The sequence below is a fragment of the Bacillus rossius genome, chromosome 2 (assembly GCF_032445375.1).
Source record: "Bacillus rossius redtenbacheri isolate Brsri chromosome 2, Brsri_v3, whole genome shotgun sequence".
Taxonomy (NCBI): domain Eukaryota; kingdom Metazoa; phylum Arthropoda; class Insecta; order Phasmatodea; family Bacillidae; genus Bacillus; species Bacillus rossius.
In genome coordinates, this window is record NC_086331.1 from 122327909 (window position 1) to 122344170 (window position 16262).

Sequence of the window (16262 nt, forward strand, 5' to 3'; positions counted from 1 at the left end):
TCTCGAAAACTGTGAATAAATAAATAATTTTAAAAACGTTTTTTGAAAGTTACATGGAACATAAACATCACTGAAATATATAAATCATAATTTGTGTTTCTTGAACATTAAAAATGACTTAAAAATCTGAAGAGGAACTCCCATTTTTAATATTTGATACTTACTTGGTTGACTACCAAGTGCAAAAGCTGAGCGCCTTGAATTGGCTAATAGGTTACCTATGTTTTTGAATTGTCAATGTAAATTCGAACTGTTTGAAGACTTTTAAATTATTATATTTATTTTTAGATATTTCAGGAATTGGTCACGGTCCTGATTAATGCTTTCTTTTGGCCATAATATATTGTATCTGCACTTCTACGTAATTAGTATCCCAGTCAGGAAATGTTCCAATTACTAGAATAAATTTGTGTGTTTCAGTAAAAAATTCCGTTACTTTTCCTGTAAGAAGCCACTGAAAATTGTACACAAATTATTTTAAAAATTATTCTTTGTTTCATGTTGCAGGAAATATTTTTGGGCATTATATCTCAGAAATATGACACGTCAGTATGTTTCAAAAAGTTTATTTGTAACAAAATGAATGCGTATTATAAAGACATTGGTTATAAAAGTACAAAAAGCTAGGTAAGCCATCACTGGGCGGCTACTGCACGGGCTGCAGCGTGTAGGCCTGGCCCGTGGTCTCGTCCACCACCTGCCCGCTCGCCACGTCGAACACCAGTCGCGGCGCTTGCGGCGGCTGCCGCTTGAGGCGCTGCTCTCCCGCCTGCAGCTGCTGCGAGTCGCGCTTCGCCGTCACCTTGTGCTGCTGCGGCTGGTAGCTGGGCACGTGCTCGCTGTAGCCACCCTGCGAACCGGCAACACCGCGTCCTGTCAAGCCCGGGTCGCCGCTCCATCGCTAGTGGCTCAGTCATGGCCCGGCTGGACCCCTGGCTCCAGTGTACTCGCTGTGGTTATTTTAAAGTAAAATAATTTTATAAATATAGCTTTTTTGGACTTATAAAATAGTAACCATAATTATACCCTGTATTTTAAGGTTAAATAACATTCTAAATAGAGTGCAGGTAATAAATAACCATGAAATTATAATGTAGCACGTTACTGTCAAATTGGGTGGTTAAGGTTGGGGGGGGGGGGCGGTCTTTGATCCTGGGTCCAGGGCCCGTAATCGAATGTGGGGGCCATGCGCTTAGTGCATTGTAAATCAGGTTCACCCCACACTTCTGGTGGCATCACTTGGATCAACGAGCATGGCACACGGGCCTGTTTGAGCGCTGGTTTGTAGTCTAATGCTAGTAAAGTTACGCTTTTCGTGTCGTCGGCGGGGATGGAAGCGCCCCACCAGTTAGATCGGCTAACTGGCGTAATGTGGTGTCGCGATGTCTGAGCTGTTATAGGCTTGATAGTGTGATGCAAGCAAGTGATCTAGTTAATCTCGGGTGTGGCGTGTAGTGCAAAGCACACGACCTGTGCGAAAACCTTACTGTCCACTCCAAACAATGTAAACTTGCGATGTATCCGACATCTGTTGGTATTTTTAGTAAACAACTATATTATATACCGAATGTTTATCCCGTGAAATCTCACCTGTGATTATTGAACACAATTTTTCAACATATGAATTTTGGTTACGTAATATTTTTAGCTGACCATTCTAACCATGAAACAGTTTTTATTTACATTTATTGCTAGTAATGTTTTATAAGTAACAACATTAAATTTGTTTAAAGCATAAATTACTCATAAGCATTGTAATATATCGACTTTTTTTTTGCCGTAAATAGTTCTTTAATCCCGCCAAAATGGAGTCCGTAACAGAAATAAAAATTATATTTATTTCCCTCCTACGCGCAGTCTTCTCTCCCATGAACGCGATCGTCCTATGCGCTATTCTATTGTGAATCAAAAAGGTTCGAAAACATGGCGGTGAAATCTGGTGCGCACGAACTACTGTTACTGTAACTGTTAATATTTTTTTGCGCACTCAGCTTCCCGCCTGCTGTCGCCACGGTGTCCAAACACACGTAGCTTCACAGTTCACGGAACACTCGGCCATCAACCATTTCAGCTTCTGCCTGCAGCGGCTTAGCCGATATCAAGATGGCTGAATCAAGAACCGAACACGAGTTCTGTGAAATGTGAGTCGAGTGTTATCACGACGGAGTAAATGCACCATCATTTAAAGCTCTACGAAAATAAACAGTTGTAGCTCAATAAATGAAAACGAGGTTGGAATAATTATTGTGAACATGCATAGCGTTTTGATAAACAAAAATTTAGTATTTTGCATCCTGCTTAAGAAGTGAAGACGATGTAATAAAGCACATGATACGGGGAACAAAGCAAACATAATGTTATTTGTAAGAATAATTTCGAAAATATAATAATGCTATTGACAAGTAAAAGCGAACAGAAATATTCGTCTACATATTACGACACGTACGACTGCCGCAAATGTTCGTCCAACGCTATACATAACCTAAAATTGGTCACATGTGTAGTTTACTTACATCGCCATCTTCACCGTGGTCATCACCCTGGAACAAGCAACAGAAAATACTCATTATCCAGCACGAGCCCGCTAGCGTCTCGAAAGCAAAGAGGAAGATAGACAAAGCTCTTACATGGCCAGCATGGTTGTAGTCCCAGTAGTGCTCGCCGTACCCTCCGTGCTTGTCCCCCCAGCGAGCCTGGCGAACAAACATTCCCTCCATCACACACCAGCACAACTGCTCCAGTCGAGACTTCGGGCGTGTTCAGGCAAACTACTTGGAGAATAATCATGTTCGCAGGCTTTCACGGCCATTGTCTGAAGTAGCTTGGCTTCTGGGTTGTAGCCGTGTCCTTGGCAAATAATTCACCAACATTTCGGTCGACATTTAAGTAGTTTAGTTCCGTATGTACAGTAGACAGCGTAGTAGTTAATTCTTTTAAATAATTTTTTTTTTTAAATGATGGAAACGTCCGCGCCTCCCGCGTTTTCGCGATCTTCAGATCCGGACGTGCTACGCTTCAGAAAATAGAAGCCAACTTCCCTGTCTGGTGAGTTACTAGCAGCTTTATTCCCCAACCTCCCCTTATCTTTGTGCGGGCATTTTCTGCTCCCTGATGATGGCGACTGCAATGTCGACCGAAACGTTGGTGAATTATTTGCCAACGACACGGCTACAAACCAAAAGCTAAGCAACTTGAAAAATAATGATACAGAAACTCTGTGTTTCTCCTGTGCTCTCATCACCCATTGTTATTTCCCCCATTAAAGTGCGTATGTTGTTCTGTACTAGCGAACAAACAATCATAATAATTAAAAATGCAGGCATTTTCACACGTATGACACCCTTTTAAAATGTAGAGTTTTTAAAGTATAGGGAAGGAACTGTGAGTCCGTAAAGTCATGGTGCACTTTCGACCGGTCACAGGAAAGCAACGAAACATCATATCTTTGGCAAATAAAAGGTAAACTCTCCTTTATTTGACGAAGATTTCACATTTCTATCTATCTTGTTTTGTTGCTTTCCTGTGACTGGCCGAAAGTGCACATTGACTTTAAGGACAAACTGTATATATCTTTAATTATATCTCTTTCGGCAGAAGTGAGGAAAAAAGCTGAACTATTAGTAATTTTATAAGTTACTCTTTTGTTAACATAAGCCAGAGTTAAACGAGAATGTTCCATGCTACCTTATAGCCGAGAGCATGCTTTAGCAACATCTGAGTGGAAACTAAGCCAGCAGAGAACAGCTAAGCAGGTTCAAGAGTGCGACAGCCTTACTTTGGTCTTGAAGTGTCCTTGGTGGGGCGCGGCCTTCTCGTACCGCTCCTGGAAGTGATGGTCGTTACCCCTGCGGTAGCCGAACTCATAGTGGTCGTGTTCGGGGTTATGCTGGTACCTACACGTGCACCCCAGCAAGTAAGCGACAGCGTGGTGGAAATGTGTTAAGAGGAAATCGTAGGGAAAAAAAAAAGAATTTTGTTGTTGATGGGAAGAAGGAAACACTTAACAGAGTTAGCGAAAGTCAGTTCTCTATGAAACTTCAGCTTTCCATGTCAATCTCCGTTTTAAACTGTTTGACAATGCAAAACAATATTTTATATTGGTTGTTAACTCGTGTTGAATATTAGTTCCGTCGTACTGCGCAAATGTACTAGCAGCACGTAAAATAATTTCATAATATATCTGTTAAGGTATTTGCTTCAAGGAGGTAACTCTCACGAAAACTGAAGTTTCTATCAGATAAGTAGTTGTTCCGTTGGGGAAAGATGCATTAGAAAGCAGCAGGAAGATTCCAGCCGACAGTTATAGCAAGTTGCAGTCAAGACACCACCCGCGGGCTGGAAAACTGAAAAGAACAAGAGTTAAAAAGTGGATGCGATTCAAGTCCCGGGATGAACGTGCGAGGCTACCTGTCCCTGGTGGCGGTTGTTCTCCAGGTCCTTGCGCTCAAAGCGCTGCTCCCACTCGTGAGGATTCTCACACACATGGCCAAATTCCATCTGCAGAGGCCCTGTTATCTGCAAGTAGACGTCCCTACACGTCGATCCATAACACTGTCACACTTGCGAGACACTCAAGTCGCCGTTGTGATAGATCCGTTCCAGGTCATCGTTTCATATATGTATTTGAAATGGACAAGTTGAATTTTTGACATTTTCGTGTGAGAACCAAATTGAATAAATAACTGAATTTCTTTGAGTTTAAAGGCGATGCTGGTGTGGTTTAAATTCCTTTCAGAAAATTTAATTTATCTTTTTTAAATCAAAAAATTCTGAGTATTTTACAAGACAAAGTAAAAATTAAAATTTTTTTTTTTCCCCGAAAGAAACTAAACCATATCACACAGTGGCCAGTAAAATTGACTTAAACCCTAAAAAGTTCATATTTTTATTTTTCCATTTCATTCTCCTTATTCATAGTGACAAATAACTTTAAAAATGCAACTTTGCCAGCTTATTATCCAAAAAAATATTCGATGTACATATTTTTCATTTTGTGAATGTTCAGCCACTCAAAAAGTCAGCAATTTTAACCACGTGGAACGTAAATATAAAATAATGACCTGGAACGGGACATAAAACTTTAAATAATCATACTTCCATTAAGGACATTCAAATACTTTAAATCAATTTACGATTTAAAGGTATAAAACATAACAATAACAGTTTAATGTAACTTTCTAAGTTAGTTGCTCTGAGTAAACAATTTATTTTGTGAGAACGTGAGCCTGCACAAAAATGCCCACAGAGCACTGCAGTTGGAAATGAGTCTCAGGTTGACAGAGTTTCTTACTGGAAATATTTGCCGTGGCCTCCGAGCTCCGCTCCGCCGAAGCCGGTCTCCGCCGCCTTGTGGTCGCTGGCGGAGTCGACCAGGGCGGCTGAAACAAGCGAACAGCGCCACATAACAAGTCACGCGCGCCAACCTAGGGCGTTGGTGCGCCACCATGCGACTGCACAGGGGAGTACCAACTCAGCACACGTGACACGTGGCAATTCAAGCCCCGACTCGTGAGTACATCGTAAGGGGTAGAACGACAGAGAAAAAAAAATAGATACAGAGAAGACAATATTGTAAAAAATAAAATATAAAAAATCTAGTATTAATAGGATTTAAGGAAAGTATCATAGAATAAAAATGAAATAATTAGGTATATTTAAAAATTTGAATTTATTTCCTCGATATTTACACTAAACTTTATGCTAACTAAAATATCAAACCTACGTAAGCAACTGTTTAAACGTTCTACACAATATTTTGAAATCAGCAAACCTAACCTAACCGAGCGTTTACACAAACCTATAGTATTTCTAATGTCACTTACCTAACCAAAACATTAAAATGTTAACTAATGGAAAACTACTTAAAATACTGAAATGCCATATTTCTAAATGATTAGAAACAAGTTCCTATTCTCTGTCCTTTTCGTGTCAGAAACGTTTCACAACAATGTTTCACGAAAACATTGCATTAAAATTCGGTCTTGAAATTTTACTCTCATCGCGATCAAGAAGTTTTTCAATAATTCTTGTACATTTTACAAGAAAATTATTTGCCAAATTATTTCATTGTAATATATATTGTATGTAAAATATTGAGCATTTAAGAACACGGTGCTGAGGGGTGTCAAATGATTTTTTCTGGGGGTGTACAAAGTTTTTTTTTCTGTAACATCATGTCCATCGTAATTTGGGAGAAAATATGGCTAGAACTTTAGATTTATACATATATTCTACAGGAATATTTTTTTGATGTGTAACATCTTAGCTCTTGGTTTACGGCATTTGGTTGGTGGGAGTAATTTCGAGAATGGAACGGAAATCGCACGGAACAGAAATGTGTAACAACGAAGGTGCACCCATCTGTGGCGGATGGTGCGAACCAAAGTTCACAAAACCAAAGGTAAACTTTATATTATTGGCTGTTTAATGAATTTGAACAAGATGGGCTGATAAAATTCCTTGTCGAAAATCAGGTCCAAGTATCTTTCGCTTTTATCGCAGCCATTACATTATATAGTTTAAAATTTCTTTCTACTAATCAAATGAGCCAAAAGTTGACGTTGCTGCTCCGGCAACGAATTCTAGCGGCGGGCGCGGAAACTAGGTATGATTCGCGTCAAGAAACTCGCGTGAATATTTTTTCACGCTCGCCATTATTTCAAAGAACTCTACCGTAAATTTCGTGCCCGAGTGTATTTTTCAACACGAGAACACACGAATTTGCTCATTACCGAGGTTAGGTGTTACATATTTTGCGAGTACTGAATTTTTTTTTCCTGGAACACCATGTCCATCATAATTTGGCAGAATTGTTTGGATGTAACTTGGGATTCACACACATGTTAAACAGGAATGCAAGTGGAGGACGTGTTGACGGCTGACTTACGCTTGAGGTGTATCTGCTTGGCCACCCGCTTGCCGGTCCGCTCCTCGGTCAGCTTCGCCGCCGCGGGCAGCACCGCTGCCACGGCCAAGCAGGTCGCGACCTGCGCGCAGAGCTCAGTCAAGCTGGCTTTACGACTGATTTCCTTAACAATTATAACTTAACATCCAGCACACGATTGAGTCAAATCTACATTTTCCAGTTTATGATTGACTTAGAAGTCGTCAATTCTAACCAATCACAGCACAAAACACATGGTCGGCCATTGTTCGAAACGGAGAAGCAGGTTTGAAATAGGTTATCGACAAATGGGATATCTATTTTTCGAAATGGATGATGATTACAAACGACAAATATACGAATTCTAACCCAAAATACTGCCTCGCTCGGTCCAATAATAAGACATAAACTTCCGGTTGAAAGGTTCCGGTTTGTTGTGATTGGTCGCTTCCCTTAAGTCTTAACGAAAAATATAAAATATAACCATTTCTGTTAAGTCTTAAGTCATCATATGGTTCGCGCACGACCCGTCAAAATTCACACACGACAATCATAAACCATTCCACTAGTTTACATAGAGTCATATGGTAAGTACACGACTAAGTCTTAAGTCTTAATTCTTAATTTTCAATCGTAAACCCACCTTCAGTCCTCGCCCGGCCCCGCTCCCGAGCGCACACCAGGGTGTCCACAGTCAATACTTTCCTACTAGATCTAGTACTTGTATAAGTTTTTTAGTGGTCAAGTACATTTACGCTCAGACCTAGTACTTTTTTCTTTAATAAAATATTATTACAGTAACTCCAATATGTTTTATTATTAAGCGTAATTATTTTTAAAAAACTATGGAATGTACGAGTGTGTGTGGTGTGATATTTAAGTTAGAGCATTGCAATGTCATAATAACTTCCTAAATTGTTAAAACCGTAACAAATTATAATTTAGTACTTTTTTTTCTTCAAATCTAGTACTTTTTTCTCGCCTAAGTTGGTACGAAATATTTTTTCCTTGTGGACACCCTGGCGCACACGCAGTGTTGCCGATGCGCCGCAGTAGGCCTACGGGTGTTTTAAACCTCGGCGGGGAAAACGGCGAGTGTTCTCTAGTTTCGGCTCAAATTAAGGTATTTCTGTACCACAAGTAAAACACTTTTTTTAAAAAATTAGAAACAAAGGACAAATTTGCTACTTTAACCTCTGGAGGTATGTGTTCCAGATCTAACCTCGTTCAGTATGCATAGCTTGAAAGCACACGTGGTAATCACTTATTTAAAAAATATATATCTTTAATTCAACTACTTAACCTCAAGCTATTTGAACTAACTTTTGGATCTTGACAGCTTTCAGTTCTCATAAAACTAACCAAAACAATTTCACGTGGTTGGCTAGACTAATGCCACAAGTAGAATTGTTTGTTTTGTTTATATGATGAGTAGGTATATTCAACTGTCAAAGCAGAAATTTCAGTTCAAGGACTGTTAAAATCAGTATATGTTGTCCTAAAAGAGTGTACAGATAATAATCCACTCTTTTATTTACATTAAGCAATGATAAATTTATAACTCCAGAAAATTTTCGTTTCACTCACTGATCCTTTATTACATTTTGCCTGGTGTTTTTTTTATTTTTAAAGAACGAGTAAAAGCGGGTATTTTGGCTTTCGCAGGATTTTGCATAAGGGTAAAAATGAACAACTGCATTGGCAACACTGCGCACACTGGTCCCTTGACATCCAGGTCATTAGAGACTTTTTCGGGCGATAGAATCAAGATAAGGAGCATTGATGGAACGAAAGGGCGGGGCAGACGGGATTATAGCGAGAAAACCCAGCAACATCAGCCTTACTTCCAATTTGAGAGATTCCCCCGGAAATTTAACCCTGTTGGCCTTGGGAGGAGAGTCATCTGGTCACTCAACCACAATGTCCTTAGAAAAGTTTACACGAGGTATGCTATTATTACGGTAAAATCAATTATACACACTTACCTAGGAGCAACCAATATAACCTAGGTCTCGTGTAGGGAAAATTATATATTCACCAGAGAGGGAAGCAGTTTAATACACTTTGCCTTGAGGCCCGATTTAAAAGGGGTACGCGAGATTTTTTATTTTTTTTTCAAAATTTCTTTTGAATTATTTACAAATGGCTTTTGGTTTAAACACAGCAAGAACATCATTGAACGCTATACACATTAACAGACTCAGAATTTTGCTTGTATTGCTGAGCAACCATGAAAAAAACACAACACAAAGTGCTCAGAACTTTCCTTGCTTCAATAAGCATTCGGGTACTTCTAAGCTGTGCCTAACACTGACGTTACAGCTCGTCCTTCAGACGTTTCATGTTGCCGGCAGCCAGACGACCTCTGACAAGTCCTGCACTTATAAAAAGTCTGTGTTCACTATTTGCGGGTGGTGCGAGTAGTATGAAGACGTACTAACACGTGAATAGTTTGTGTGTTTCTTTACGTGGACTTCGTGTTCGGACAGTAAAATGAGAACTTGGCCCATCCACTGTTATTGAACCCAGGCTCTGTTAAATCTCCGGGCTGCCCTGACCAGAACTACCCATGCGCTTAATTTATTTTCAAAACTGCAGCTTCTGTACGCGTGGTCATACCGAAGACGTTGCGATGCCAGCGTGTGAGGAGTTAATTGAAGTTGAACTGGAAGGTGCCGAAACAAATGTTGACCCAAGCAGTGCGCCTCCCAATGTGAAATGTGCGGCGAGAGCGCCAAAACCAAGCCAACGGCAATGCCGACTCAGTTGTTGGTGAGCGAGGGATGTGTGTCCAGGGCTCTTCACACGTGGCGCGGCTGTGCCACTGGACGAAGCCTCCACTTACCCAGATGAACACCTGCTCGTGTCTCATGGTTGAAGCGGAGCACAGCACGGTTTGTGATCCAACTGACCGCTCGGACCGCTTTTATATCGAACGGACGCTGTCCCCTCGCTACCCTCCCTCCTGCCCGCCGAGTCCCACTGCTACAGATCCACCGCCTCGCTTCGCTGGACAGGCCCCCGTCGGTCCGTCGCAGAGAAAAACTCAACGGCTGAAAAAGGAGGATTTTCGCTATCGCCCGAAGGCCCTCGCCCGCCGCTTCGCGACCACCTGCCAACGCCCTGCTCTGTTCGACCTCAAAAAAAAAAAAAAAAAAAACAGCAGCTAGAGCTGGATCGTGGTTGAGATCACTTGAGATCAACCATCAGAACATTTGAAGACAGATTTGCATATCCAAAATTAAGATTTCGGTGAATTACCACAAGATGAGGCATTCATTTTAATCCGAACAATTTTCAAATCAACGAATTTATTTTTCAGATCCCCTTTCCTTGAATCCATAAGTTTAATGTTTTTGTTTGGTTCCCACTAATGTCCAATGTGTCGGGCTGAACAGCACATTTTAGAACAACTATTGCCAAATAAAAGGTCTGTATTTTTAGCAGTATTTTAGTTTCATGTTGCCGGCAAGCACATAATGAACATGTCTCCCAGAATATTTTATTCAAACGTGAGACTACCTATAGGTCTTAAAGTATTATTGCAATTTTTATGATAGTTGATACTTTAATAGATTTACTTCCATTTTAAGCTTTCCAAAATAAATGCACCCGCAAAAACACAACGTGCGTTTTTTTTCTAAAAATGTCACTTCCACGTATTTGACATGGAAATATTTTTTGATTTGTTTGGATTAGGTATGTACAGTAAAGAGTGTGTTTTGGTGTCATGAAATGCGTACTACGTATTATTCACTGTTCGCAGTAAACACTTGGTAACATGCTTTAGAAATCCAGGTGGAGCATACCTTTATTTAGAGGTGCACAATTCATTGTAACGATTTTTTACACGTGGAGGAAAGTTACGCACCAAGCAGTAGTACAAGTAAAGTCTCCGCTCTCTGGCGAGTGCGTTGAGGTGCCCTATCAGGAATGCGAGCCCACTTGGTGATGAGTGAAGTCTGTGCTCACTGGCGATTGTTTTGAGGTGCCCTTACAGGAATGCAAGCCCACCTAGGTGATGAGTTTAGTCTGTGCTCTCTGGTGAGTGTGTTGATGTGCCCTATCGTAAGCACTAACCCACTTCGTGATCATGGGGAAGTGGATTTAATTCTAAGTGAGAGCAGAAAGTAATATATCCTGTTTCCAAGGTTGAGTATGAATGTGTTTATGAATGTATTTGAAGTGTATTTCAATGTAATACAGTGATGGCAACGAAATATGATTTCCATGTTAATTTTTTTTTATCATGAAAGAGTGGCAAAATTAAAAGTAATGTGAGAATATTTTTAGGTAATTTTTTATATACAGTAAATCAATTAATATGTATTCAATAAGCTGGTAAAATTATTGGGGGGTAATTTGTTTCTAAGTTAAAATACTATCATTGCATACCCAAACTTACGGCATAGCCAAAATAATCGGCTTATAAAGTTAATTTTGACACTTTCCTAAGCAGTATCAAGCCAAAATGCTCATTTTAGAGACCTATGTATAAAAATAACTACGATATCGGTAAGTTTGAATTTAAATTTGTTACTTCTTAAATCCTAAGAACTCTGATAGAAGATGAATGATTGGATGACAGAAAAATTGTGAATGTTTAAAAAGAAAATTAAATGGCCAAAAACTCAACCATTCTATCACCATAGTAAAATTGTAAATTGTAAATGGGTGAATTTATTTAAACACCCTTTAAAATATATACAGTTAGGGATCGTCCATTAATCACGTGAGGCTCGAAAAAGGGGGGGGGGGGGGGGGGGTGTTTCGAAAAAATCACGAAATATCACAAGGGGGGAGGAGGGGTATAGAGAGATATCACGTGTATTTATTTTTTCACGCGATTTCTACTAAACCGAAAAGCAACGCGTGACCTTGACTCGCCGTAGCCAGGCAACAATATCCCCGCCCGGCTCGGCTTGCCAGTCGCCAGTAAGACTGTGATTTTGGCGCCGAATATACATGCTGTGCTTAATTTTCCAGAATTAAATTAGATTATACCTATATTTAAAGATAATATTCTGAAATTTTTAAAAATATTTTGTACCGAAAAAATACACGTGATTTGTTGGGGGGGGGGGGGGGGGGGGGTAAGTCTAAAACCTCACCACAAATCACTAGGGGGGAGGGGGGGTTAAAAATTTCCTAAAAAAACATCACGTGATTAATGGACAACCCCTTATAACTGAAATCCTTACGAAGACAAACATTTTTTATTGTGTTTTGTCTATTGGAATTTCAAAAGTGCTTGTAAAACAATAATTTATTCAGTAAAGCAAGACTACGCTGCCAAGTCAACTCCTACTTTCAAAGTAGCTGAGATTTTCAAGCTATCGACTCAGAGATAAACTCTGGGAACTAAAATAAACACAAGCTTTACATGTGATCTAAGGGCTCTCTGTGGAACTAAACGATACCTAATATAAAATTATCACAAAGGGTAAAAAATAAATTGACAACATTTACTCACGAAAACCTTACAGTGAGACCTTGGCCTCTGTGATTCACATATAAATCTTAAATTTTTCTAAAAAAGATTTGAGGTAATGTCAAGCCTAGCTTTAAATTGCCATCTGTGATTCACCAAACATTAACTGGTTTAACTGACTCTCTGCTAGTAATCAAATAATTCTATGACAACACAAGTCAGTTACCGTTTATGTGAAATTCATGTTATATTAACATAATCAGATAGGGCTAACTTATGATTTGATAAAAGGTCTTACAAAGGGAAAAAAAGTCGTATATATTGGTACCTCCGGGGACTGGGTTCTGGGTGAGGATATTGGATTATGTCCACCATCTTGGATTGTGACATCACGGAGGCCATCTTGGATGACCTTGACATTGACTTTTGATCTTGACCTTGACAATTAACATTGACATTTGACCTTGACACAGGCTGCCATCTTAGATTCCTCCATTTTGAATGTCACATCCGCCATTTTTAATTCTGATGTCAACATTGTAATTTCGTTATGGCCACTATTCTGAAAATCCGTAATTATTATCAGAAAATTTTGGGAAAAATTTGAAAGTTAATAAAAAAATTGATTAATTAATTTTAAAAAAATTAAAAAAAAAACTTATATCTATCATGCAGCTCAAAGTCCTCGGATCGAATCAGCTAAAATAATAATGGCAAAGGATCCTTCCTCCACGGAAGCCACCGGTAGACTGACCTTCCACCACTAAAGCCAAGGTACATATCGCCAGATAGTATGACGTCATGTCCGCCATCTTGTTTTCGGCTGTTAGAGTGTACTGCGGCCATGTTAATTTAATCTTTATCCACTAATCATTTATTACTGTGGTACCCACCATCTTGAAATTTGGCTGCCATCTTGGAAATACGTAATTATTTAACTATAAATTCGGGAAAATTTTCAAAATTAATTTAAAAAATTGCACTTATTAATTCACTGATTGATTCAATCGATTTCTGTCTTTGGTTCGATACTTGATCGATGCAAAAAATTAATTTTTATGTAAAAAAATATTAATTTCAATAAATATGGTGGAAAGTCTTGTAGAAGCTTCAATTCCTCTACTACCAGCCTCCAGTAAGTCGATTATGTCAAACATTGACCACCATCTTGGAAATTTTTAATTATTTGCTAGAAATTCTGAAAAAAAATTCCAAAAATCAATTATTAATTAATTGATTGATTCGATCTTTGCTCGATCCAAAAAAGATAATTTAATTTAAAATACCATAATAGTGACAGTTTCAATAAATAAAACACCGTAAGTTCTTTTAAACAAATATTTTATTACATAAATTCTAAACTACTACAAAAAAACAAGCACATTACTAAAGTCTTTAGCACATCTAGATTTCAGCATAGGCTACCCACGAATTAAAGCGAGGTGGGAAGCTCCACCACTTGACGTAGGTTCAACCATGTCATCGTTTGAGAACCTTCTCCACCAAGAACATATTGGGATACATCGTAGGCTGAATCTCTTCAACATAGAAGCCGCCACAAATAGGCTAGTGATCCAAACCTTCGAGGTAGTAGGTCCTAGGCTCCGACTCACGAACAAGCATCACATGGAAAAGTTCTGGACTCCAATTCGCAGTGAAACCTTTCTCGAAGACACCTTTCTGCTTGGAGATTCGCACAATGTCACCGATGTTAGCTTTACGCTTTCGTGGATATTTTTTTTTATTTTTGTTTGGACACACCGTAAGAAGCAAGTGATCATTCTTCACAACTTTAGGCTTCAATTTCGTGGTACTATGCACCGTGTAATTGTTTTGTCAAGATATCAAGCCACTTGTAATTTTCGTTAGCCGTGAACTGTCGCCACATCAAGGTGTGCAAAGTTCTGTTACACCTTTCGAGAATGGAGGCTTTAACATTACTAAATGTAGAGTAGTGTTTAATGCCAAACTTCTTCTTTATCGTGCAGTTCCATTTTCGTTATGCTGCCATCAAAAATAACCGGGTCTTCCACATTGAGAATTTAGTATTCCATATTTATTTAGTACTTTTCCAGTACTAAGAAAAAACTTTACGCTGCCAGGTTTAAATGCACCGACGTCTGTTAGAGAACCTTTCATATTCACGCCAGTGCGATTTTTTTTATAACTGTTCGATTTCATACACTTTATTCCCATCGCTTCAAGTGTAGACAAAGTGAAATTTCTTCGTTTTGAAAACTAACTAAGCATCCTCGTTGGTCAACGATTCTGACGACGACTTTGTGTACGCTCTTCACGACGACTGAAATGTAAATTAAACTTTGCGGCACTTCAACCAGTTTATATCCTGGCGGGACCATTGGCAAAAACTCGTGTAGCATGTTGTTTAAACTTCCATTGACATATGTTAAAATTGCCAAATTACCGTTTATTCGTATGGCATTCACGGGCAATGTGTTTACTGCACGCGTAGATTCATATATTTTTCCTGCATCATACACCTTTGTTTTAAATGCTAGCATCGTACCTATGGCCCCAGGTTTCGTAAAGTCAACATTTTCACTGCAGGCTAGAATGCTTTTCTGAGTGTTTGGATTTCCACGCAGTTGAAAGTATACATCCTGTGGTAACTTTTCCCTTATGTAATTTGCAATGCCATCAATTTCGTAAGAGTCAACAGGTAACTTTATATATTGAGCTGTCCCATCTCTTTTCAGGAAGTAGATCTTGCAGTTATCTTCATCGATATTCGGTATGGCATTATACGTTTGAAAATCTGCGAGTCCAATACACCATTCACCATCTAAATCCAGAGGCGGGAAATGGACCCCCCGCAGCTCTGATGTGTGACCTGTCAACGTAAGTGTTATCGACATGACTGATTAATTTTCATAACTGTACAGTCTTTAAATACAGAATTTTTTTATTAGCTAAAAATATTTTTTTAGTGAAAAAGTGATTGCACAAGTGACCACAGTTTATTTAGTTAGGCGACTGTTCGGTTTCGTAATCGTAGCACAGCGTTGTTACACGCAAGTATTGGTTTGCTAGGTAAATTATCTCGCATAAATACTACACTGAAATGTGGTATTTTCAGTTGGCAAGCATACCTAATTATATCTATATTGGTGAGCGGACGTTTCGGCAAAGAACTTAGGATTTTTCACTCTTCTTTCTCATGCCTCGACCTGGTTTGTGAGGCTGCAAGTAGAGTCCTGTACCCCTTTTTTTTTACCCATGGAAATGGCTTCCATGCTGGCATTGTGTCGTTGTGCTTCATTTAACTGCTTGCTCTCGTTCTTCGAAATGTAGACTGCCCGCCTTATTCCACTCGTAGCACCGATGAGGCCACCTAGAGCACTAAATGCAGGCAAAACCAAAGGAAGAAATCCTCCAATCATCTTCTTGTCGAGATTCTTTATTTTTTACTTGGCTTTATGCACGCCTGCTCCAGTCTTGCGCTTGGTTTTGTGTGAATTATTCTTTGACTTGTTGGAGCTGGCTCAACGAGCGCCCATTCCTAATTTAGTCTTGGCCTTCATGATTTTGGTATTATTCTATGGATAGTTTATTTGAAACACCAGGATTTAAGGACTATAGAAATAAAATTTTCAGTAGGTAATACTAGAAAATGCTCTAAAGCCTATAATGTATCAAGAATGGGAAGACATAACATCCCCAATGAGCAATGCTTAGGAGTGTGTGTTGTTTTGTTAATAAAGGCACTCAAATTGTAGATAAATTTTTATATAATTAAAGGAGAAGGTTTGGCCAGTGTTAATATTATAGTAAAGTTATAGTGAATAAAAAATATGAAGTTAAATATACTTCTTAAATTGTTTCAGGTTTGTTACAATTTTATTTTGTAGTGGAGAAAAAAATAATTTTTCATTAAAAAAACTATGGTAAGTTACATGTACTCGAATTAACTGCAGCGACTCCCAAACT

The 16262-nt window shown here is 39.0% G+C and overlaps 1 protein-coding gene across 1 annotated transcript; it reads right to left on the reverse strand.

Annotated features, from left to right (window-relative positions):
* Positions 1–550: 550 nt before the first annotated feature.
* Positions 551–9778, reverse strand: LOC134528821 (uncharacterized). The gene is made up of 7 exons (XM_063362486.1): positions 9729–9778; positions 6887–6986; positions 5291–5378; positions 3776–3893; positions 2628–2693; positions 2514–2540; positions 551–850 (listed from the first exon to the last, which is right to left on the reverse strand). Exons 1-7 carry the CDS (start codon positions 9753–9755, stop codon positions 647–649), a joined length of 630 nt encoding a protein of 209 aa, XP_063218556.1. The 5' UTR covers positions 9756–9778; the 3' UTR covers positions 551–646.
* Between the last annotated feature and the right edge of the window lie 6484 nt (positions 9779–16262).